Source organism: Nicotiana tabacum, chromosome 19 (assembly GCF_000715075.1).
Source record: "Nicotiana tabacum cultivar K326 chromosome 19, ASM71507v2, whole genome shotgun sequence".
NCBI lineage: Eukaryota > Viridiplantae > Streptophyta > Magnoliopsida > Solanales > Solanaceae > Nicotiana > Nicotiana tabacum.
Genome location: NC_134098.1, coordinates 129,340,742 through 129,368,077, shown reverse-complemented (window position 1 = coordinate 129,368,077; position 27,336 = coordinate 129,340,742). Strand labels below are relative to the sequence as shown.

At 37.3% G+C, this 27,336-nt stretch overlaps 1 protein-coding gene across 1 annotated transcript in view; it reads right to left on the bottom strand.

Moving 5' to 3' along the window:
- Positions 1 to 2,929: 2,929 nt before the first annotated feature.
- Positions 2,930 to 27,336, bottom strand: part of LOC107791924 (TMV resistance protein N-like) — a 113,169-nt gene continuing 88,762 nt past the window's right edge. The window contains exons 5-6 of the mRNA XM_075239354.1: positions 3,149 to 3,206; positions 2,930 to 3,042 (exon numbers count right to left, since the gene is read on the bottom strand). Of these exons, the coding sequence (XP_075095455.1) occupies positions 2,930 to 3,042; positions 3,149 to 3,206 (171 nt within the window). The remainder of the gene's footprint in view (positions 3,043 to 3,148; positions 3,207 to 27,336) is intronic.

The window sequence follows — 27,336 nt, the reverse complement described above, 5'->3', positions numbered from 1 at the left end:
GAAGTAAGGACCTGAAAAGCAGATATACCAACTCCATCAATGAGATGATGTTGATTGTTGAGACTGATAAGAAAATATTTGTCTAGCATCCTCCTCATCGTCCTCATACACAATTTGGACTCCGAACTTCTCCAACTGTAACTTATACATCAATGCAACAGAAATCTTGACTTTGTCACCTCTATCCAGGTACTGTCCTATCTTCCAGTGGTTTAACCATGTTATACCTTCGCCGTAATATGGGATGCCCATTATCACTGGACTGTAGGTCCATTTTATTTCCTTAATCTCATTATTAATGGATTTTCATTCCAAGAGATTCGTTAAGGGCGTGTTCATTGTCCTTAAATTCTGGAATAAATTTTCTGAGAGCCCACACATATTCAGCTACAAATTTTCCCGTTATATAATGGTAAATAATAATATGACGAAACTTGTCTTTGCATATTTGTCTATCAAGTGTTGACCACGGTTCATCAATTTGACGAAATAGTTTTGTTTACCCGTAAAACGGTACACTTGAATTTGTTCGTGGTTTCTAGACAAAAGAATTAATTTGATCCAAAAAGTAATGAAACAACTGATGAAATATAAAATACTTAGCCTTAGAACGTAGATGGAATGACAAAGCTGATGAGTCCGAGATCAGGGTTTCCGGGCACAATAATGATGAGATCAAAAGTGAGAGAATAAAATTGTATTAAAATGATGTATAGAATATAGCGTAAGTTAGCCAGAATATTCCCCCCTTACAATGATAACTGAGCTCTCTATTTATAGCTATGTAAATGGAAGGAAGTTCTAGGATCATGCCCTTCTTTAATGTCAATTATGAGGTTCATTGATGAAGATGTAACGCTAGACATAAATGCAAAATTCCTTGTAACGGGCCATCATCCTTAATGCTTCCAAATATTCTGTATTAAGTGTTACCCGGCGCAAAGCATTTAATACTCCTTTTTTGATCGTTATTCCTTCTGGTGACAAGAGGAATAGCTATGTTCGGTGGTCACCTCCATCTTGTGTTCCACGTGTCCTTCCTTTAAGCGACCACGTGTCATGTCGTATTTTTCTCTATACAGATAGTCCATGTGCTTTCCGGTGACACAACTTTGTGTTTCCAGGAAGTTGGTAGAAACACTCTTTTGGCGGAAATTACTATAATTCCTTTTGAAGGCCACTAACGGTTGATTAGACGCATGTCTCTCCGCATTTAATGCCCCGAACACGTGTCTTCCCATGATTTAGCACGCCTTTTGCCAATTATCGAGGTAATCTTAGCCAAGGATTTAGCCGCCAAAACTTTTACTTATACGCATCAACTTCCCCCTTGCATTCCAACTTCTTTCATCTCATTTCGTCTACTAAGTCTTTATCTTCCTCAAACTAAAAACCTTTTCTCTTTTTCGATGGCTTCCTCCTCAAAACGTACTAATTCTTCGAAAGGCAAAAACAAAACCGATGACTTTGTCGCCCCAACCGTAGATTCCATCATACCAAAAACACTCAATACTGCAAAGGATTTTGAGGAGAAATTCCCTTCTGCTAACCTCGTACATGGGCTGTTAGCAGGTACCCTTCTTCCATTCACCCTTCCAGTATTCCCAATGTGAAGGAAGATTGCCGTTGCCATGAATTGGATATCATCGCTCCCGATCTATCGGAGCGAGTGATCATTCCCAAGGAAGGTTTTACATACTTTTACACGTATACATTTACTTTGGGTGTGTTCTCTTTAAGTGGAGAGCTTGATTCCGTGATTGCATAATTTTGCCTTCGCTACCAAGTGTGCTTGGCACAGGTAAGCTCTTCAGTATGGAGGACGGTTGTCTGCCTTCGACGCTTGTGCGAAAAAACTGGAAAGGAGCTAACCCTAGCTCATATGATGAATCTCTATTCCCCAAAATCTTCCGCGGGGGAATGATAAAACTTTGCAAGCGTGGACTCCATGCTTTACTGTCTAGCATGGATGATGACAATGACTGTAGGTGGATGGAACGGTTCATTGCAGTTTCCACCAGTGACATTATTCCAACAACGACTTCATCCTTTCCGGTTGCTTGGAACCGTTCTCGTAAGTTCCGTTTAATAAACTTTTTCCTACTAAATATTCTTTCATGCTCGTAATGATCCTTCAACCTTCGTTTGTTACAGTGTGTCGATGGATCCCACCGGTGGTAGAAGGCTTAGACCGGTGGGTTCAGAAGATCTTGGACATCACAACGCCCGAAACTCGTTTGTGGAAAGAGTTATCCCTTTAATACGGGTGGAAGGCCAAAAATCATGGTAAATTTATTTTACCTAGTTTCCATTTTTTGTATATGAAGAACTTGGTTGAACCCTTCTGACTTATTCACGAAATTAGGTCTACATGCGGGCTCAGTTGATGTCCCCGAGGAGGATGTTTTGGCTGACCTTGCTGATGCGGCGAGGCTGCTTAAGGAGGCACTTACTCGAACAAGTATCTTCGGGCCTGTTTCGAACGCAAACGTTTCTTCACGAAGTCCCTGGCCAGAGAACAAGCAACCAAGAGAAGACGCTCCTCTGCGGCCGGGGAAAATAATAAGAAGGCGAAGATTGCTGTCCCCGAGCTATCTCCGGTGGCGATCACGCCTAGTCCTCCTTTCGGGCCGGTCATAGACACTGTGATGATTGATGATGATAAAGAAGGTAGTGATGAGGGAGCTTCTCTTCATAGAAGGCGATGATCCTTATCATCTCAACAAGATGCTCAACCTGTTGAGACAATCATACCAACCGAGGATGATGTCTCGGCACTTTGGGGAGAATTTGATTTGGTAGATAATGCCAACTCCCGTTCTCGGGCCCCAATTGTTGTTCCCAGTACTGCGAGGCAGAGTACCGGGTCCTTGCCGTCTTCGGTTGGCGAGCACCCAACATCCAGTGTTTCTTTTGACGTAGTTGTTTCTCATTCTTCTACCCCATCAGCTTCATCACCACCTTCTCCAGCACCAGCAATCGCTACATCACTTCCATCTTCATCCACTCTTCCACCAGCAACATCATCTTCATTGGCCGCACCTAACCATGAAGAAGGTATCCCTCCTCCTTAGTCCCCAGTTCATGGGAATTTGGGGCAAAATTATGTTGCCCCTTCTGTAGATCGACAAAGGAGGAGGAGTGTTACCGTTTCGGTCTCCACCGGGTGCAACTTGCTTTCGAGGCCGGTGGAACTTGCTAACTATCTAAAACGTTTGGCTTTAGAAAAAGACTAGGAGAAGATTCATACACTCTCGGGGAGTGTTTGTTGAACAATTCTATGCATAACGCCGCATCAGTACGTTTCTTTCTTTCTCTATCATTTCCCCTACTTTTGAATGAATGTATTTTGAATTTTACCTCTTCTTGTTTTGCAGGCCAATTTTCTTGCATCTGAGGGACTTCAAAGGATGATTCGTGAGAAGGAAGAACTTACTTCTGAACGGGATTAGCTTTTGGCGGAGTGGGACTAGACTGTTCTCCACCTCTAGGAACTGGAAACCAGAGCCACCAAGGCCGATGTTTTGGAAGCTCGTTTGCAGCAAAGCGAGCAAGAAGTGGTAACCCTTAGTCAAGAAGTTGGCCCCCTGAGGGTTAGATTTGATGAAGCCAAGGCTAAATGGGCTGAAGTACAGGACGCCATTCTTGCTTCAACCGAGCGTGAGGCTGCCTCCGCTGAAAGAGTGATTAATTTGGAAGCAGCCTTAAACTCCAAAAGTGAAGAGCTTGCTGCTATGGTGGCGAAACATGCCCAGCTAGAAGAGAAGTACAGAAATACTACCGAGCATAGTAGTCTCTTTAGTTCAACTGTCCGTGAGCTCGACTCAGTCTCAAGTTTGCTAGGTCCGCCCGGAAAAACCTTTCCGCCGAAATTACTCAGCTCAAAGAAGAACTCAAGCGCTGAGCGACTTCCCTCATTGTTGAAAAAACTTATTCCATGTATAGTATGAGGAGAAAAACCTTGGAAGAGGCCAAGACTGTTATTATTCGCATTGATGTCGAAATTGCTAAGGCCCGAGAGCTTGAGTTGTGTCACGACCCAAAATCTCACATGTCGTGATGGCGCCTATCTCAATAATAGGCAAGCCAAAAATCTCAATAAACCACCATATCATTTAAATTTGAACACAAAATAATTAAATTCAGTGGAAGAAATCTCACAATTTCAAATATAACACTCCCAAAAGAACCACCCATTCCGACTCTCTATGACCATTTAACGGAAACTAGTAATTTAAAGGCTAAACATTTTCAAGTTTGACCATGGGGTTGACTTTTTGATATCGGAGTCAGAATCCAATTTTGAAATTTTTCATAGCCCCGTTATATCATTTATGACTTGTGTGCAAAATTTGAGATCGATCGGATTTGATTCGATAGGTTTCGGCATCAAATGTAGAAGTTGGAAATTTCATAAGACTAAAGTTTCGAGTGAGTTCCCGCAAGACCTAACTTCAAATGATCATAACTCTAATTATATGAAGTATTATATGGTGTATTACCTATTAAATTAAAATATCTTTGAGTCTAGTTTCTAACGCTTCAAACCGTTCGTCATTTGGACATTGCTACAAGAAGTTATGATAAAATTACCAAAAGCTGGAAAAATGCGATTTTGCGGCAAATTGTGCGATCGCATAATCATTATGCGACCGCAAAATGGGTCGCAGACCTGTCCAGCGCAGCCCAGTTTTTGGCATCGATTTTGCGGTGCATTGTGCGACCCGCATACCCATTGTGCTGTCCATTGTGCTACCGCATACCTGAGTTCGGAGGGTCCATTTACCTATTTTCATAACCCGACCCCATTTTGATAAATAGGTGTTGGGGCATATTTTTGGGTAATTACCTGATGATTTTAGAGACAAGTGAGATTGTTTTAGAGAAAGGAAGAAGCTCAAGTATTTTGTTCATCAAAAATCTTGTTCAAGCTTTGAAATCCAACAAGAAATCCCTCAAGTTCTTCATCAAAGAGGTAAGGTTCTAACCCCTAATCTTCAATTTCGAGTTTGGGTAATGATGAGTGATTAAGAGTATGATTCTTGGGGTAAGTGTTCCTTATTCTATATTGATTATATTTCATGATTACATACTCATTTACATCATGAATCCGTGAATTTAGGGAAGAAAAATTAGATTTTTTTATAAAATCTTCCAAAAACGAAAATTTAAGATTTGCAGGTCCATTTGATATCGGAATTGGATAATTTTTGTATGGTTGAACTCGTAGCAGAACGGGTGTTCGGATTTCGCGAGTTTTTCCGGGATTTAACACATGGGTCCCACTGTCGAATATTTAAATGAATTTTGAATTTTTATCCGGAAAATTTGTAAATTCATATGGTATTAATTCTTATGATTCGTATTGAGTATATCGAATTATTTGTGAATAGATTTGAAGCTTTTGGAGACAAATTTAAAAGGAAAATCTGTGGTCGAGTAATTGATTAGAATTTGCAAAGCGAGGTAAGTGTCGTGGTTAACCTTGACTTGAGGGAATAGAATCCTTATATTATTTTTTATGTAAAATGCATGTGAACGACGTATAAGCGAGGTAACAAGGGTCTATACGTCGTCAAATTAATTGTTTGCCTACTTACTTGAAAAATCATAAATTATTTTAAATCATGAATTAATGTGAACGACGTATAAGCGAGGTAACAAGGGTCTATACGTCGTCAAATTAATTGTTTGCCTACTTACTTGAAAAATCATAAATTATTTTAAATCATGAATTAATTGTTATAATAATTGTTTCTCTCCTATTCTTTGTCAAATATTAATTCTTGAATTCCTGCATTTAATTGTTACATGCTATTTGAATTATGTGTCTTAATTGTTATTTGACATTTAGCTTATTAGTATTAAACTGCCTATTTTCTCCCTGATTCCCATAATAACTTGCTATTTGTCATTGTTTGTTTCATAATTAAATCATAATTATTGTATGCTTGTTGTCTTATAATTTTATATTAATTGTTGCATTTATTGGAAAAATTTCTTCTATTGACTTGGTAAATGTATATATTGGAGGAGCGGGTTACACGTCGTAACAGAATTGATCGAAATGAATATATTAGAGGATCGGGTTGCACACCGTAACAGACTTATTAAAAATCACTAGGTGCGATGTCATAGTTCACCACGTCCGATGATCCACAATATTAACCTTCAAAGCTCGTATAAATCAACCAGATGCCAAGGTCCGTTGCACCCCTCACATGATTCACTGGGTGATCTCTCAATACGTCTGCATCTTCAGTTGGAACCATACGTTGAGGCAATGTTGAGCATCTCTGGCTCCCTCGTAGTCCATATGCGGCATTACGAACCATCGACGCACAACTGATACTGAGTGCACAATTTCATACACGAGTGGATACAAAGTAATATGAGATATATGTTTCAAGATAAATCAATGTTGCACGATAAGGAATGAAAGAAGTAGAATTATTCCTAAACTCTGTAGCCGCTGGAAGATAAGTACAAACATCTCTGTACCGATCCTTCAGACTCTACTAAGCTTGCTCATGACTCGTGAGACCTAAGTAACCTAGTTCTCTAATACCAACTGTCACGACCTGAAATTCCCACCTTCGGACCGTGATGGCGCCTAATATTTCACTTGCTAGGCAAGCCAACGTTAGAATAATATTATCCGTTTTAAAACAATTTTTAAATTTATTAATAACAAAAAAATAAATGCGGAAGTAAAGTCTGAAATATAGTGAATAATCAATAAAAACAACGGTGTCTAAATACCATCCCAGAATTGGTGTCACAAGTGCACGAGCTTCTAGAGTAATACAAATAAAGGTTTGAATAAAATAAAGCTATCTGGAAACAAACACACAACTAAGGTAAAGTAGACTAGGATTTCAGAACTGCAGACGCCGTGTAATTATACCTCAAGTCTCCTCTGATAGCTGAAATCCGAGCAAATCTATGATACGCCGTTGGGACTAACTCCGAAATCTACACAAGAAGTGCAGAGTATAGTATCAGTACAATCAATCTCATATACTGGTAAGTGTTGAGCCTAACCTCGACGAAATAGTGACGAGGCTAAGACGGTTCACTTACATTAACTTGTACGCAATATTAGTAACAACAACAAATAATAGAAATAAATCAGGCAACTCATTTAAAATAATTGAAGCCAACTCAACAGTCATAATCCATTATTATTTCAACCAATTTCCGTTATAGCGTGCAAACCGCTTCCACAATATATTCATTTTCAATCCTCTCGTATAATTATTTTTAATCAAGTATATATTTACTTTTAAATAAGTCTATTGCGGCGTACAATCCGATCCCCCAAATATTGACTTTTAATAAGTCTGTTGCGACGTACAACCCGATCTTCCAATATGGACTTTTTAATAAGTCTGTTGCGGCGTGCAACCCAATCCTCCACTATGGACTTTTTAATAAGTCTGTTGTCGCATGTAACTCGATCCTCCAATATGGACTTTTTAATAAGTCTGTTACGGCGTGCAACCCGATCCTCCAATATGGACTTTTTAATAAGTCTGTTGCGGTGTGTAACCCGATCATCCAATATGAACTTTTTAATAAGTCTGTTGTGGAGTGCAACCCGATTCTCCAATATGGATTGCGGGGTCATGTGTTATATCAGTTTTGGCCTGAAATGTACATATGTGGTACTGAAAGGTTCTCCAAAATTTACACATGTTTAAGACCTAAGATTTTGTAGAGGATAAGGTTGGGACTTGCGGTACGTCCGCCTACTTAATAATCCTATACTTCAGTACCAAAGGAGTTAGAGAAATAACTTTAATTTTCAGAAAGTCTACTCAGCGTGGACGTTATGGTTGCGGATTTTGGGGTGCTTCGGAGGAAGTACAGTGGTTGATGAGATTCTGGACTATGTGGTTCGTGCCAAGATTTGTCTGTATAGAGCTCTACTTTTGTGATCGTTATGTATAAATAGGGGTAAGGGTTACCCCAAAGAAAAAATGAAGAGTATGTTAAGAAATGGGTCAGGTCAACAGTGTTGAGTCAGCATAACAAAAGAATAAATTGGCCTTGGGAGAGATAATTCTCCACAGGTGTCTGTGGCAAGCCTATGAAGAGGGCAGATCAGCTAATGCAACACCGCCCACTTGGCTCAGTTCTCAAAAACGCTTTTGAAAGAGTTTGTTCCCGGACTCTCCGTAACGTGTGGCGCATAGGTTTTGAATAGTTGCGTCAGGCCACCATGACGGTGTCATAATATGCCATCAGGTTCAATTAGGTAGCCCGTCATATTCCTACTTTGCTTCCTACAGTCAGAGAGCGAGTCCACAGACTCATTGAAGGACTCAATTATAATCGTAAAATTTTGTACGACTCGGGAGCTACAGGCTGATACTTCATTTTCGCTAGTGGTAGAAATTGCCAAGATATTAGGACATGTTCGGGGTGAGGAAAAGGAAACTAAGGAGACCAAGACGTCTCGAGGTTCTGGGGATTCAGGGGATTCTACTCTGCAAGTATAAATCATTATAGTGGGGGCTCGGGCAGTCGGCCAGCCCAGTCCGCACATCGGATTACTCGGGGTGATCCAGTAAGTTCTTTTAATGCACCACCGACATGAGTTTCCTACAATGGTTATTCTAATTATCTGGCACAAACTCAATATGAGCATCCAAACCCGCAAAGGGATTTTTATGAATACAGTGATACTAGGCACATCATGAAAAAACATATCCCCAAACTTGGGAGAGACATATTTTATCAAAGTACTCAGGCTACGTGCCCCATTGCAGTTACTACACCACCCACACGGCCAGTTAGGGATGGAGGACATGCGAGTAGAAGGCGTCCTAGAGGTGGAGACCCAGCCGTTGATATATTTGTTTTATGGTATGGCGGAGGTCGCTACATCAGATGGTGACGTTACAGGTACGACCTCGATTTAATATAAAGGAATAATTTTCTTAACTTGATTCGATTATGAGTATCGAAACGAGTCCTCCTATTGTGCTCCACTTATGAGTGAGCTTCGTAATTCTATAATCTACTTATGTGTTTACTCATGTTGGGAGATTCTATGGAGATAACTACGCCTATCATTCCATGTTGGTCACTAATAAGAGCTGTGAGGATAAAGGTAACTTCCTATTACCCATTTCGGTAAGTTTTGATGTAATTTTCGGATAATTAATTACAAATTATGAATTATATGCCCTACCGGTGTGGGGTTCATTATGTTTTGTGATTTTGTGTAACCGAAATTATTTAAAAAGAGAAAATGGAAAATTTTGATTGGCACGATGTGCATATTACTTGTGATCCAGAACTGAGGACGAGATCCTCGCATTTTTAATATAAATCAATATGAATAAATCGGGCTACGAGCTGCGGTAAAAGTTATATAAGGACAAGATCCTTATGACAAAAATTCTTGTGTTTAGGTTCTCCCTTGTGAAATTAAATTTATACTATAGTAATAACAAGGGAGTCATGCATGTTAGGCTTATTTGAAAATTCTTGTATGAAATTCTCTGTGCATACTTGCCAAATTCGTGTTGTAATTATTGAGTTTTAACCTACGAGGTAGGAGCCCGCCCAGGTGGCGTTAAAGGTAACTCGTTAATTCGGGTAAATAATTATGAGGTCTTCATGCCTCGCATCTCGTTATCAGTATTATGAAGGTGTGAAATGAGTTTTTTGTTAACATGAAGTTATTTGGCGATTATATAATTGATTATGAACAACTATTAAGACCAGATTGACCCAGAAGGGTACCCCATTTAGATGGTCAGACGAGTGTGAGTTGAGCTTTCAGAAGCTCAAGACCGTTTTGACTACAACACTAGTGTTGGTATTACCCATAGGTTCAGGATCGTTATACGGTGTATTGTGATGTATCTCACGTTGGGCTTGGTGCAGTATTGATGTAAGATGGCAGGGTGATTGCATATGCGTCACGGCAATTGAAAGTTCATAAGAAGAATTATCCTGTTCATGACTTAGAATTGGCGGCCATTGTTCATGCGCTGAAGATTTGGAGGCATTACCTCTACGGTGTCTCGTGTGAGGTATTTACCGATCATCGTAGCCTTCAGTATCTTTTCAAATAAAAAAATCTTAATTTGAGGCAGAGAAGATGGTTGGAGTTGTTGAAAGACTATGATATCACCATTTTGTATCACCCCGGAAAGGCCAATGTGGTGGCCGATGCTTTGAGTAGAAAGGTTGTAAGTATGGGCAGCCTTGCTTATATTCCGGTTGGTGAGAGACCATTAGCTGCAGATGTTCAGACCTTGGCTAATCAGTTCATAAGGTTAGATGTTTCAGAATCTAGTCGGGTTCTAGCTTGCACAGTCGCTCGGTCTTCCTTATATGAGCACATCAGAGAGAGACAGTATGATGATCTTCATTTACTTGTCCTTAAGGACACGGTGCGGCATGGTGATGCCAAACAGGTTGTTGTGGGGGAAGATGGAGTTCTGCGAATGCAGGGTCATATTTGTGTGCCTAATGTTGACGGGATTCGTGAATTAATCCTTGAAGAGGCACATAGCTCCAGGTATTCTATTCATCCAGGTACCACCAAAATGTATCAAGATTTGCGGCAACATTATTGGTGGAGGAGAATGAAAAAGGATATAGTTTCATATGTAACTCGGTGTCTGAATTGTCAGCAAGTTAAGTACGAGCATCAGAGACCTGGTGATTTGCTTCAGAAGTTAGAAATTCCTGAGTGGAAATGGGAGCGTATCAGTATGGATTTTGTTGTTGGACTCCCACGGACTCAGAGAAAATTTGATGCAGTTTGGGTTATTGTGGACAAGTTGACCAAGTCAGTACATTTTATTCCAGCAGAAGTTACCTATTCTTCAGAAAGGTTAGCTGAAATTTACATTCGTGAGATTGTCCGCCTTCACGGTGTGCCCGTGTCTATTATTTTAGATCGAGGTATGCAGTTTACCTCACACTTCTGGAGAGCTGTACAACGTGAGTTAGGCACACGGGTTGAGTTGAGTACAACATTTCATCCACAGACAGACAGACTGTCAGAGCGCACCATTCAGATATTGGAATATATGCTTCGCTCTTGTGTTATGGACTTTGGAGGTTCTTAGGATCAATTATTTCCACTTGGTGAGTTTGCTTATAATAATAGCTACCAGTCGAGCATTCAGATGGCTCCATATGAGGCATTATATGGAAGGCGATGCCGTTGGCCAGTTGGCTGGTTTGAACCGGGAGAGGCTCGGTTGTTGGGTACCGATTTGGTACAGGATGCCTTGGATAAGGTCAAGATTATTCAGGATCGACTTCGCACAGCTCAGTCTAGGCAAAAGAGTTATGCCGACCGTAAAGTTCGTGATATTGCATTCATGGTTGGAGAAAGAATATTGCTCCGGGTTTCACCTATGAAAGGTGTAATGAGGTTCGGAAAGAAGGGCAAGTTGAGCCCTAGGTATATCGGACCCTTTGAAATTCTTGAAAGGGTGGGTGAAGTAGCCTACAGGCTTGCATTACCACCTAGTTTATCAGCGGTTCATCCGGTGTTCCATGTGTCTGTGCTCCGAAAATATCATGGTGATCTGTCCCATGTGTTAGATTTCAGCTAAGTTCAATTGGACAAAGATTTGACTTACGAGGAAGAGCTGGTGGCTATTCTAGCCCGGCAGGTCCGTCAATTGAGATCTAAGAGTTATCCTTCAGTTCGGGTACAATGGATAGGTCAGCCGATTGAGGCAGCTACCTGGGAGTCCGAGTCGGACATACGGAGTAAATACCCACACTTATTCACCAGCTCAGGTACTTTTTCTAACTTCGTTCGAGGACGAACGTTTGTTTTAGAGGTGGAGAATGTGATGACCCAAAATGTCATCTTTAAATTTGATAATTAATTCTGTATTCTAAGACCTCGAAAAGCATTATTTTTCACTCCTCGACTTGCATGCGAAGTTCGTATAATTTTCTGAAAAGTTAATAAGACTAAAGTTTCAAGTGAGTTCGCACAAGACCTAACTTCAAATAAGCATAACTCTCATGATACGAAGTGTTATAGGTATATTACCTATCAAATAAAATATCTTTGAGTCTAGTTTCTAAATCTTCAAACCGTTTGTCATTTGGACATTCCTACAAGACGTTATGACCAAATTACCAAAAGCTGAAAAAATATAATTTTGCGGCAAATTGTGCGATCGCAAAACACATTGTGCGACCGAAAAATGGGTCGCAAACCTGTCCAGCGCAGCCCACTTTACGGCATCGATTGTGCGGTCCATTGTGCGACCCGCATACCTATTGTGCGGTTCATTGTGCGACACGCATACCCATTGTGCGGTCCATTGTGCGACTGCATACCTGAGTTCGGAGGGTCTATTTACCTATTTTCATAACCGATCCCATTTTGATAAATAGGTGTTGGGGCATATTTTTGGGCAGTTACCTGATGATTTTAGAGAGAAGTGAGAGTGTTTTACAGAGAGGAAGAAGCTCAAGTGCTTTGTTCATCAAAAATCTTGTTCAAGCTTTGAAATCCAACAAGAAATCCCTCAAGTTCTTCATCAAAGAGGTAAGGTTCTAACCTCTAATTTTCAATTTCGAGTTTGGGTAATGATGAGTGATTAAGAGTATGATTCTTGGGGTAAGTGTTCTTTATCCTATATTGATTATATTTTATGATTCCATACTCATTTACATCATGAATCCGTGAATTTAGGGAAGAAAAATCAGATTTTTATAAAATCTTCCAAAAACAAAAATTTAGGATTTAAAAGTCCATTTGATATCGGAATTGGATAATTTTTATATGGTTGAACTCGTAGCGGAACGGGTGTTCAGATTTCGCGAGTTTTTTCGAGATTTGAGACGTGGGTCCCACTGTCGAATATTTAAATGAATTTCGGATTTTTATCCGAAAAATTTATAAATTCATATGGAATTAATTCCTATGATTCGTATTCAATATATCAAATTGTTTGTGAATAGATTGGATGCTTTTGGAGACAAATTTAAAAGAAAAATTTGTGGTCGAGTAATTGATTGGAATTTGCAAAGCGAGGTAAGTGTCGTGGTTAACCTTGACTTGAGGGAATAGAGCCTTTAAATTATTTGTTATGTGAAATGAATGTGAACAACATATAGACAAGGTGACAAGTGTCTATACGTCGTCAAATTAATTGTTTGCCTATTACTTGAAAAATTATAAATTATTTTAAATCATAAATTAATTATTATAATAATTATTTCTCTCCTATTTTTTGTCAAATATTAATTCTTGAATTCCTGCATTTAATTGTTACATGCTATTTGAATTATGTGTCTTAATTGTTATTTCACATTTAGCTTATTAAATATTAAACTACCTATTTCCTCCATGATTTTCATAATAACTTGCTATTTTTCATTGTTTGTTTCATAATTAAATCATAATTATTGTTTGCTTGTTGTCTTATAATTTTATATTAATTATTGCATTTATTGGGGAAATTTCTTCTAATTGAATTGGTAAATATGTATATTGGAGGAGCGGGTTGCACGTCGTAACAGAATTGATCGAAATGAATATATTGGAGGATCGGGTTGCACACCGTAACAGACTTATTAAAAAGTTCATATTGGAGAATCGGGTTGCACTTCGCAACAGACTTATTAAAAAGTCCATATTGGAGGATCGGGTTACACACCGTAACGGACTTATTAAAAAGTCCATATAGGAGGATCGAGTTACACGCGGCAACAGACTTATTAAAAAGTCCATATTGGAGGATCGGGTTGCACGCCGCAACAGACTTATTAAAAAGTTCATATTGGAGGATCGGGTTGCATGCCGCAACAGACTTATTAAAAGTCAATATTTGGGGGATCAGATTTTACGCCGCAATAAATTTATTTAATTGTCAATATATACTTGATTAAAAATGATTATATGAGAGGATTAAAAATGAATATATTGTGGAAGCGGTTTGCACGCTATAACGGAAATTGGTTGAAATAATAATGGATTATGACTGTTGAGTTGGCTTCAATTATTTTAAATGAGTTACCTGATTTATTTCTATTATTTGTTGTTGTTACTAATATTGCGTACAAGTTAATGTAAGTGAACCGTCTTAGCCTCGTCACTATTTCGTCGAGGTTAGGCTCAACACTTACCAGTATATGGGATCGATTGTACTGATACTATACTCTGCACTTCTTGTATAGATTTCGGAGTTAGTCCCAACGACGTATCATAGATTTGCTCGGATTTCAGCTATCAGAGGAGACTTGAGGTATAACCGTACGGCGTCTGCAGTTCTGAAATCCTAGTCTACTTTACCTTAGTTGTGTGTTTGTTTCCAGACAGCTTTATTTTATTCAAACCTTTATTTGTATTATTCTAGAAGCTCGTGCACTTGTGACACCAATTCTGGGATGGTATTTAGATACCGTTGTTTTTATGGATTATTCACTACATTTCAGACTTTACTTCCGCATTTGTTTCTTTGTTATTAATAAATTTAAAAATTATTTTAAAATGGATAATATTATTCTAATGTTGATTTGCCTAGTAAGTGAAATATTAGGCGCTATCACAGTCTGAAGGTAGGAATTTCAGATCGTGACATTATGACACCTTAAACGCGACTATTAAAAACTTGGTATGCTAACTTGAACCAGTAGTCTCCACATTAACGTCAACCTTGCAGCTGGCTCTCCCCTTTCGTCCTGTAAGCAGAACATTATATTTTTGGATAAGAAAAGTAATAATGATTTGTCACTACCTGATACACAGCTAATGTGTTATAAACTTTCACCTTAAGTATAACAAATTCACTATTTTTGAGTTGGTCAGCCAATGTGTTTCACTGATTCAGCATATTATTTTACTAATTTCTGACCACGTGTGTTGCACGTGTCTATTATGTAAATTGATATTAATTTTTAAAAATCAATATATTGTGAAAATATGTACCTGACCATTACAAAAATAAATATAAAAGACGTGCAAGCTCAAAATCATGAACTGATTTTATTTTAGTCATCGAAACAACCAAATATCATCTCAACATGCGAAGGTGAACACTCAAGCTCTCAACCAAATATATTGATCCCATTGTCTCTTCATTTGATCTCAGGCTTAGGTTATTTGAACTTTATGTGTAACAACTCAAGTGTACATATTTCTAGAATTGTATAATAATGACACGTTGAAAGAGATTCAGTTACTTTTAATATATATTGAATTAGAAATTGCAACTCTTCATGTTCTCCATATTTTTAGGTCAGAGAATATCAGTTAATGCATTAGTTTATGAAAGAAATTTTTATTTACTAATTTCTGGATACGTGTGTTGCACGTCTATCCCATATCAATCATTATGTAGCTTGTAATCAAAAAAATAATATAATAACTATTAACTCCATATAAGTTCCAAAACGTTTTGAGTTAAAAACATAACTTATAGCATACAAAATATTCTTTGTAGTTATATTTTTATTATTTTATTAAGTGCATAAATGTTATTGGTTATATATAATTTAATAATTTCTTATAAACGATGCTCCTCATGATTATCTCAGTTGAAATCTAGTTGATCTTAAATAAAAATAAAAAAAAGACCAGCCAACTATTGCTAGGAAAATTATATTGTTCATCTTCCTTCTTCCCAAATATCTTGATGGAGACCACCTTCCTTTCCAATTTATGTGTTCTTTTAATATAAAGTACACTGCAATATTTGAATGAGAAAGTAAAATGATGAAACATGTTCACACAATATTTTCAGTGCTAGATTTCTTAAGCTCTACCAAGATGAATAAAAGATAGGCCATGAACATCTTCTTCAAGAGCATGTTTCAGTTGCCCTAGTTTTGATAGATACTCATCAAATGTCGAGAAAGAACTGCTTAAGACCTATGAATTTCGAAGAATCACTGAGAATACTTGTTATCCTACAAAAAGTTATAGGTTTTAAAGCTATTTTTCAAAGGTAAAATTAATTGTGAATGTCAAAGATGAAGAGAAGAGACGACATGGTGAAGATAGCTAAGTAGAAAAATTTATATTGTCCAAGCTATCATTTGATAAATACTCCAAATGCACATGCAACACTAAAGAGAAGACAAATATGAAATAAAATAGTAGCATTTGACTTTAACTCACCAAAGTCAAACTCCCTAATTGCGTGAAGAGAAAACATGTTAGTACTTAGTACCATGAATTTTGCTTTCCATAAAAGATCGCAAAGTGCTTATTTGACTTTGGAGCACATCAATATAGTGCAAAAAAATTCAAACCAGCAAAAGGAAGAATTTCATAATGTTACTGCCAAATTAATGGGAATGACTCCAACGAAAGAAGGCTATAAAGCCACAAGTTTATCTAAGCAATCATTAGCTTTTCCTATTCCTTTTTCACCAATGTAACCTCTGCCCCTTCGTTCCCCCTGCATTTCTTGTGGTTAGAATGAAATGAAACTATTAATTGCGACACTAATATTTCGTAATCTCCAACTGTAAATTCTTAACAGATACACTCTCAAACTTTGTACATTGTACGTATTTTATTGTTGAATGAATTATTAATTACCATTAACATGATAAAGGATATTTATGATGAAATATTTTTACCTTTTTATACAATAGTTTAACTACAATAAGAAATTATTTATTTATTTACTAAGGGTATAAAAGTCCACTAATTTTTTATGAATATTTTAGTAATTCAATTTTGACTTAGGTGCTTCCCACTTATAATATAGCATGATGATAATGATTTTTCTAAGGGTATTATAGGCATTCAATATTTAATGGTCAATTTAGTAATTCAACTTTGACATTTGAGGTTCCACTTTCAGTATAGTATATATATATATATATATACTAGTTCTTGAACATGTGCGTTACACGTGTTTCCTATGTTAATTAATATAGATTAACAACAAAGCTTATAAATTTTGGAATCTGCAATCATGGTTGTGAAATATTAGCAATTACTATGTATATTGGATCTCTCAACCATTTGAGATCCCTCCAAAGAATTATAAAAATGAACTGCTTTGTACTTTTTCTTTTTGGTGTAAAAAATGTTTGTTAATAATATAGACTCCATACTTAACAGTTGACATCATAGAATCCCTGTAAGTTTTTGTTATCATAAAATCTCTGTAAGTTTTTCTGTTTTTGTTTTAGGGGAATTCTTATCTTTTGTTTTTTCTTGGAGTATGTATCTTGTCACTTCTAACTGCACACTGTTCTTTTTATAAAATTGTAAGCATTTTCAAAAAACAAAAATAGTACTATAAACAATTTTTCAGTGTTGTTAAAAGCTCATTTGAGACGCGCTCAAGCCCTAAAACTCAAAAAAACTCAAGGTATGCACTTCACCTCGCTTAGGTTGCGATTTAGTATAGACAAGGCACTAAGGCCCATGCCTTATTGCCAATAAATTCTATCTTCAATAGAGTGGTACAAAATAATAAATATTGGTTAAAAGATATTATTAATTTTTAAGGAAATCAATATGAGTGAAATTTCTTCTTGAGCCGAGGGTCTTTCGGAAACAGGCTCTCTACTCTCCGGGGTAGGGGTAAGGTTTGCATACACACTATCCTCTCCATACCCCACTAGTGAGATTTCACTGGGTCATTGTTGTTGTTGTTGTTGTTGTTAATATGAGTGAAATTGTTACCTTTTTTTTCTTGCATTACATATATACTTCTATTTTTTTCTTCGTTGCGCCTTTTTTTAACTAAAGCTCACACTTTAATTGTGTATTACGATTAAAGCCCTAATAGACCTGGATCACTTTTTAGCGCTTTTCGCCTTTGACAACACTGCATTTGTTAGTCCCGCCAATATTGTTGTATTTGTAAATAATAATTCTGAAAATATAAGTTATCGTAATGAAACAGTAATAAATTCGAGCTCACTGAATTCACAGTGTTTCCTTAAGGAATTTAATCCCCTCCTAGTACCCAAGGTTATGGATTATTTTCTCCCAGGATAGAACGAAAAATACACTGGTGTAGTGGTACTTCAAACCCCAGTGTTTCAGCAAACACAAAGTTCGGTAGCAAATCACACTTACAATTGCTTTGTTTGAAGTTAAAACAATGCAGAACGAAGGAGTAGAAACTCAGAAAATCGTATGAAAATACTGAGAGGAAGGAGTGCAATGTATAGCCAAATCTGTTGAGTGATTTCAGTTTTGTGTCTTGTGTATTGTGTGTGTCTTTCTTCAACAGCTGCTGCACATATATATAGCAGCCAGTGTTGAAGAAGAATGACCGTCCACCCTCCATGGTGGAGCATGCATTAGCATGTTTGTGAAGCAAGCACTTGGCCATGGTGGGAAGAGCATTAGGCGGCTTGTTGTCGCAGCTGGTGGTAAGTACACGGATTGGAACATATCCGTTACAAATGCGGATAATCTTACGTTAATATTTATTATTAACAAATAAATTTGGTCCAAAAAATTAATCAATCAATCGATCATTTGACCAAATCCAAATCCAAATCCGAAGCCGAAGCCGAAACCGTAGCCGAAGTCGAACCGAGCGAGCGACGACGACGACGGCGCGAGGCTTGCTTTCTTCTTAACTCTTTAAGAGCTACAAGAAGAGCAATTATATATATACCCACCAAAAATCTTTTCCTCTTCCAATATGGGACAATGTCTCATTGTCAAGAGGGAAAAACTTAAAATTTTACTCAAAAATTTTATTTTCCCTCCATTTCCCATTCACCCTCATTTTAAGACTATTTCATCTTAAAAACAAAACCTCAACAATCCCCCACATGAATGGGGAATGGCTATATCACGGAAGTATGCATGGAAAAACTGTGTGATTTGCAAGCAAGGATTAATCGCATCTGGATAAGTAGGTTTCCCTTTGAACTTTCCGTAGTAAACTTATGTCGGATATACTCGGTCAATCGGTAGATTTGATATCTTTGAACCGTCGATCTTTGGTGTATACCTAGACAACCATAAGTCACACAATCAACCCTTAACCGTCTTTGGTTCTCATTGTTGTATTCGTTTCAGCCATGAACACCGCCTGGTTTCATAAGTGCGTAGAGAACTGGCCTTATAAAGTTCTCTTTGAAGCGGCTAACACTTCACACTTACATAGGTGATTCCTAAACGTGTCATCCTGTAGATACACTATTTGATATACCCCGTATCAAATTTAGAAATCATTAAAAAGCCTTAATGCTTTATCCTTGGTACTGAACATTGTCTCATCACGAGAACGGACTAAAATTTTATTTGACAATGTTGATCCGTCATTAATGACTTTGTTTGATCTCCTTGAACCTAGATCTTGGGATCTCCAGTCTTCTAGGTAGATTTACCGCCACAATGACTTGTTCTCGGCCATAGCCCCATTCCCCTTGATGATTTCTCAACTACCTCTCTAGTTAGGCCTTTTGTAAGTGGATCCGACGCATTATCACTTGACTTTACATAGTCAATCGTGATAATTCCTCTAGAGAGTAATTGCCTAACGGTTTTATGTTTTCGTCGTATATGACGAGATTTACCGTTATACATAATGCTCCCAGCCCTTCCAATTGCCGCTTGACTATCACAATGTATGCATATTGGTGCCAACGGTTTGGGCCAAAATGGAATGTCTTCCAAGAAATTCCGGAGCCATTCAGCTTCTTCACCGGCTTTATCTAAGGCTATGAATTCAGCCTCCATTGTAGAGCGGGCAATACATGTTTGTTTGGACGACTTTCAAGATACCGCTCCTCCACCAATAGTGAATACATATCCACTCGTGGACTTAGAATCAGTTGAACCGGTGATCCAATTTGCATCACAGTATCCCTCAATCACCACAGGGAATTTACTGTAGTGCAATTCAAAGTTCTGGGTATGTTCTAAATATCCCAAAACTCGTTTCATTACCATCCAATGAGATTGGCCTGGATTGCTCGTATATCGACTCAGTTTACTTATAGCACAAGCTATATCTGGTCGTGTACAATTCATGATATACATTAAGCATCCCAACACACGAGCATAATCCAATTGTGATATGCTTTGGCCTTTATTCTTTACTAATGCAAGATTCACGTCAATTGGAGTCTTTGCAACTTTAAAGCCCAAGTGCTTGAATTTTTCAAGTACTGTCTTAATATAATGAGATTGTGACAATGCCAGACCTTGAGGAGTCTTATGGATCTTAATTCCCAGAATTAAATCAGCAACTCCCAAGTCTTTCATATCAAACTTGCTATTGAGCATACGCTTAGTAGCATTTATGTTGGCAATGTCATTACTCATTATCAGCATATCATCCACATATAGGCAAATAATAACTATGTGATTTGGAACATTTTTAATGTACACACATTTATCACATTCATTTATCTTAAAACTATTTGACAACATTATTTTGTCAAATTTCGCATGCCATTGTTTGGGTGCTTGTTTTAGTCCATAAAGAGACTTAACAAGTCTACATACTTTCTTTTCTTTACCTGGAACCACAAACCCTTCAGGTTGTTCAATGTAAATTTCTTCCTCTAACTCTCCATTTAAGAAGGCTGTCTTAACATCCATTTGATGAATTTCAAGACCATACACTGCAGCTAATGCTACTAACATCCGTATGGACGTAATTCTTGTAACTGGAGAGTATGTATCAAAGTAGTCTAGACCTTCTCGTTGTCTATACCCTTTGACTACGAGTCTTGCTTTGAATTTATCAATAGTGCCATCATCTTTGATTTTTCTCTTAAAAATCCATTTAGAACCCAAAGGTTTATTTTCAGGAGGAAGATCAACCAATTTCCATGTATGGTTGTTCAATATGGATTCTATTTCACTATTGACTGCCTCTTTCCAAAACAATAATTCCGAAGAAGTCATAGCTTCTTTAAATGTTTGAGGCTCATTCTCCAATAAGAAAGTCACAAAATCTGGTCCAAATGAAGTAGACGTTCTTTGACGTTTACTACGTCTTGGATCCTCCTGATTACATGTACTTTCTTTTGTTTCTTCCCGAGGTCGTTTAGATCCTTCACCAAACGACTCACATTCCTTTTTATACGGATATATATTTTCAAAGAACTCAGCATTATCTGATTATAACCGTATTATTATGAATGTCGGGATTTTCTGATTTATGAACCAGAAATCGATATGCTTTACTATTTGTCGCATATCCTATGAAAACACAATCAACGGTTTTCGGTCCTATCTTTACCCTTTTGGGTTTAGGAACTTGCACTTTTGCCAAACACCCCCACACTTTAAAATAATTCAAGTTGGGCTTCCTTCCTTTCCATTTTTCATATGGAATGGATTGTGTTTTGCTATGGGGCACTCGATTTAATATTCGATTAGCCGTAAGAATGGCTTCCCCCATAAGTTCTGTGGCAAACCAGAACTTATCAACAACGCGTTCATCATCTCCTTTAATATGCGATTCTTTCTTTCCGCAATCCCATTAGATTGGGGCGTGTAAGGGGCTGTTGTTTGATGAATAATTCCATATTCTAAACATATTTCTTCAAAAGGAGATTCATATTCACCACCCCTATCACTTCTTATCATTTTTACTTTCTTGTTAAGTTGCGTTTCAACTTCATTTTTGTATTGCCTGAATGTGTCTATTGCTTCATCTTTACTATTCAGTAAGTAAACATAGCAATATCGAGTACCATCGTCAATAAAAGTTATAAAATACTTCTTTCCACTGCGAGATGGTATTGACTTCATTTCACAAATATCTGTGTGAATTAAGTCTAAAGGATTTGAATTCCTTTCAACTGACTTATAAGGATGTTTAACATACTTAGATTCTACACATGTTTGACATTTTAATTTTTCGCATTTAAACTTAGGCAGTACTTCCAAATTAATTATTTTTCGCAAGGTTTTATAATTGACATGACCCAAACGTACATGCCATAAATCATTTGACTCAAGTAAGTAAGAAGAAGCTGAAATATTATTATTGTTTTTCACAACCATTACATTCAGATTGAAAAGGCCCTCGGTGAGGTAACCTTTTCCTACAAATATTTCATTCTTACTTATGACAACCTTGTTGGACACAAAAACGCACTTAAAACCGTGCTTAACAAGAAGTCCAGTAGAGACTAAATTCTTTCTCATTTCGGGAACATGAAGGACATTGTTCAAAGTCATGACCTTGCCAGAAGTCATTTTCAGAAATATCTTCCCATATCCTTCAACTTTTGCTGTTGAAGTATTTCCCATATAAACTGTCTCTCCGGGTCCAGCAGGAGCATAAGTAGCAAAAGCTTCTCTAACTGCACAAACATGGCGAGTGGCTCCTGAATCAAACCACCACAGTTTAGGATTTCCCACCAAGTTACATTCAGAAAGCATGGCACACAAGTTATCAACATCATCATGCTTTACTACCATATTTGCTTGACCCCTTTTCTTGTCTTTCTTTGGAGCACGACACTCCGTAGATTTGTGTCCGTTTTTCCCACAGTTGTAGCAGTTTCCACTGAACCGCTTCTTGCTTAGGTTGTATTTCGGACCAGAAGCCTTCTTCCTCTTTTTGTTATCTTCAACAATATTTGCTCCCATTATTGTTGAATTTCCACGGCCTCTCCTTTCAGCAGCTTTATTGTCCTCTTCGATTTTCAACCGAACAATGAGATCTTCAAGGGACATTTCCATTCGTTTGTGTTTCAAATAATTTTTGAAGTCCTTCCACAACGGAGGTAACTTCTCAATCATTGCTGCTACTTGGAATGCTTCATTGATGACAAGACCTTCAGCAAGTAGATCATGAATAATCACTTGCAATTCCTGGACTTGGGTAATAAAAGACTTGCTATCTACCATTTTGTAGTCCAAAAATTTTGCGACAACGAATTTCTTCATCCCGACATCTTCAGTTTTATATTTCTTTTCAAGCGCATTCCACAATTCTTTTGACGTCTCCACACCACTGTATACATTATACAGATTATCATCCAGTCCGCTAAGAATATAATTCTTACATAAAAAATCAAAATGCTTCCACACTTCAATCACGATAAAGCGTTTATTCTCTGGAGTTTTATCTGGCAGATCAGGAACATCTTCCTTGATGAACTTCTATAGACATAACGTAGTTAAGTAAAAGAACATCTTCTGCTGCCAGCGCTTGAAATCAATCCCGAAAAATTTTTTGGGTTTTTCTGTCGGTGTTCGGCTTGTCGATGCGTTGGCAGTCACCGTCGAAACAGCTTGGTTTTCGCTTTCAGTCATTATTTTTTCTGTAAAAGAATAACACAAACAAACGTTTAATAAACGTTTTCAAACTGGAGTAAAAATCATGTAGATTTTAATCTCCAAAAAAACGCCACGAAGGCTTTACTCTCCAAAACGGGAGTACACAAAACCACAAAGGTTTTAGTTTGCAGAATAATAAGAATAACACAAATACAGAAATAAATATTAAATTCCTTAAGATTGTTAGTCCCGCCAATATTGCTGTATTTGTAAATAATAATTCTGGAAAATATAAGTTATCATAATGAAACAGTAATAAATTCGAGCCCACTGAATTCACAGTGTTTCCTTAAGGAATTTAATCCCCTCCTAGTACCCAAGATTATGAATTATTTTCTCCCAGGATAGAACGAATAACACACTGGTGTAGTGGTACTTCAAACCCCAATGTTTTAGCGAACACAAAGTTCGGTAGCAAATCATACTTACAGTTGCTTTGTTTGAAGTTAAAACAATGCAGAACGAAGGAGTAGAAACTCAGAAAATCGTATGGAAATGCTGAGAGGAAGGAGTGCAATGTATAGCCAAATCTGTTGAGCGATTTCAGTTTTGTGTCTTGTGTATTGTGTGTGTCTTTCTTCAACAGCTGTTGCACATATATATAGCAGCCAGTGTTAAAGAAGAACGACCGTCCACCCTCCATGGTGGAGCATGCATTAGCATATTTGTGGAGCAAGCACTTGGCCATGGTGGGAAGAGCATTAGGCGGCTTGTTGTCGCAGCTGGTGGTCAGTACACGGATTGGAACATATCCGTTACAAATGCGGATAATCTTACATTAATATTTATTATTAACAAATAAATTTAGTCCAAAAAATTAATCAATCAATCATTTGACCAAAGCCGAAGCCGAAGCCGAAGCCGAAGCCGTAGCCATAGCCGAAACCGTAGCCGAAGCCGAGCCGAGCGAGCAACGACGGTGCGAGGCTTGCTTTCTTCTTAACTCTTTAAGAGCTACAAGAAGAGCAATTATATATATACCCACCAAAAAAAAATTTCTCTTCCAATATGGGACAATGTCTCATTGTCAAGAGGGGGAAACTTAAAATTTTATTCAAAAATTTCATTTTCCCTCCATTTCCCATTCACCCTCATTTTAAGACTATTTCATCTTAAAAACAAAACCTCAACAGCATTTACTATTCATGCATCACGTTATATAATTTTTTTGTATACAGTCAACAATTCCATTTTTATTTTTACACTGATCTTCTTCTGTTTGCAAAGTGTCCCGCTTAATAGTTACTATTAACAAATTACCACCACTCAAAGTAGTAGAATAACACAAAAGTCAACCAATCATTTTTACAACAAAGATATAATAGTAACAACATCAAATAAGGCTACCAAAGATTGCAACAATCTAAATTTCAGCTTTTGGACCATTACACAAAACATACCAAAATGGAACAGAAATCAGACATCAGTAAATAAAGAGAAGAAATCAAGAAAAATTCAAAAATTAAACCTGTGATATGTTGCAAAATGAAGTACGGAAAAACAAATGGATATTTTTAGGGAAAATGAAATTTTTGACAGAACCAAGAGAAATGATACAGCGATTCAATTTGTTGTGCATTTTTATAGAGTAGAATAAAGAATATAGCAAAAATATTGCACCACTATTGCCCTAGAAGATGAAAGAAACAAAACTGAAATATGAAAACTATATGGCTTCCCATCAATAATTACAATAAATAAATTGAGTAGTTAATATATCATTTAAGATTGCAAGAATCAATGCTCCCACGTAATAAATTAAAAAAAAAAGTTCCCACATAATTCTATATTTATTGTATTTTCATATTCATATACCTTGTATGTGAAATGGTGTTTAGTAGATTAATAAATTTATTAAAATGTACATTTACATTTCTGTACAAGTGTTATAGAAATAGTGTTTGTTTGAAGGGTATAATGTTCATTCAATTTTTGATGGGTATTTTGGTAATTCAAGTTTCTGCTTTGGGGCTTCCTACTTATAATATAACTAGTTCTGGCCATGCGCGTTGTGTGTATACTTTAATATTAATTAGTATTAACTTTTTTAAAATCATATAAATATATAACCTTGACGTAAAAATTCTACATTTGTTGACAACAACAACAATAAGTAAAAAGATGGAGAAATTAGAGAGCAATCACGAGGGGAATAAATGTGAAGTGCTCCTAAGGTTCATCGACAACAGATATAGTTCTATCTTTTCAACGAGTAAAATAAGTAAAAATTCGGAACCAAGTCCATCAGTGAGAATTGAGAGCAATGACTTAATATTTTTTTTTTGTTTTTTGTTTTCTAGATATGTCTCCAATCTAATATATTCCATCGAACTAAACTGCTATATAACTAATTTCCTCCATGTGATATTAGAACTACTTCACTGGATTGGTAACAATTTAAATCATGTTCGACATAGAACATATATCATATATGTTGCAATGTCGCACATTATTATAAGAAAAAAATATTTATTAGTTTTCACTAAATAAAATTTCATTATTCAGATTTGGATTTAAAATTTTAAATATATACAACTGCTCCTAAACATTCAAAATAAGTTCAGCGTACATTATGCATTCAATTTATTTTTAAGAAAACGAGCTAAGAAGTGACAAATACGCAATCCTCTATTTATACAAACACGTATTTTCATATTCAACCTATTCCAATGGTCCACTCTTCTCCCCGATCCCACCCCCTCATCTTTCTTGCTTACTATTTGTCACGACCCAAAATCCTAACCTGTCGTGATGGCGCCTATCTCGATACTAGGCAAGCTGATAATCTCGATAAATCACAATTTCTCTTAAGTTTGAAAATACAATAATTTAATACAATACAAAATCCCACAAATACCGACACGAACACTCCCCAAAATCTGGTGTCACTGAGTACATGAGCATCTAATATGAATACAGTCTGAAAAAATACGGTCTATAATAGTCTGAGACCAAATACAGAAAATAAGGAGATAGAGAAGGAGAGACAAGGCCTGCGTAATACGACAACTACCATAAAATCTCCTGAAAATTAACTGCACGAAATGATCAATACCCACTATGTCCGAATCTGCACACGAAGTGCAGAGTGTAGTATGAGTACAACCAACTCAGCAAGTAATAATAATAACTAAGGAACTGAAGATAATGACGAGCTACACAGTTATAGTTCACTTTCAGTAATTCCAGCAAAGAATAAACATGCTTTCAAATCCGACAGTTTAAGTCAAATCAATTTTATACAGTTCAAATTCATGAAATTCGGATATAAAATCTTTCAGAGATTTTACAACAATGACAGATAGCATCCAAGTGGAACAACAAAGGCAAAGCAAGTACAGCCTCTCAGGCAACAGTCACTCAACTCATCACAACAGCTCAACCACTCGGCTCTCAGTCCTTAGCACTCACACTCAATGGGTACCCGCGCTCACTGAGGATGTACAGACTCCGGAGGTTCCTACAGCCCAAGTGCTATAATCTGCACGGACAACTCACGTGCCATAATATAAATATCTAGATTCGCACGGCCAACTCACGTGTTGCACGGCCAACTCACGTGCTATAGTAGAATATATGAATCCGCACGGCCAACTCACGTGCTGCACGACCAACTCACATGCTGCACAGCCAACTCACATGCTATAGTAGAATATATGGATCCACACGACCAACTCACGTGCTGCACGACCAACTCACGTGCTATAGTATAATTGTAACGATCCGACTTGTCGTTTTAAGAATTTATGCCACGTTCAGTGACTTAAGGTCTCGAGCAGCCTCGCAATATGTATTATGACCCGTGTGTGTGGTCGAGTTTGATTTACGGATGATTCGGAGTGATTTGGGACACTTAGTCCCTAAGACGGAAGCTTAAGTCTTAGGATTTTGACCGTAGTCTGAACTGTATGAAGACGACTCCGAAATGGAGTTCCGTCGGTTCTGTTAGCTCCGCTGGTTTGGACTTAGGAGCGTGTCCGGACTGTGAATCTGAGGTCTATAGCCAATTTAGGCTTGAAATGGCGAAGGTCGAAGTTTTGGAGAATTGGACTGGAAGTGGACTTTTTGATATCGGGGTCAGAATCCAATTCCGGAAG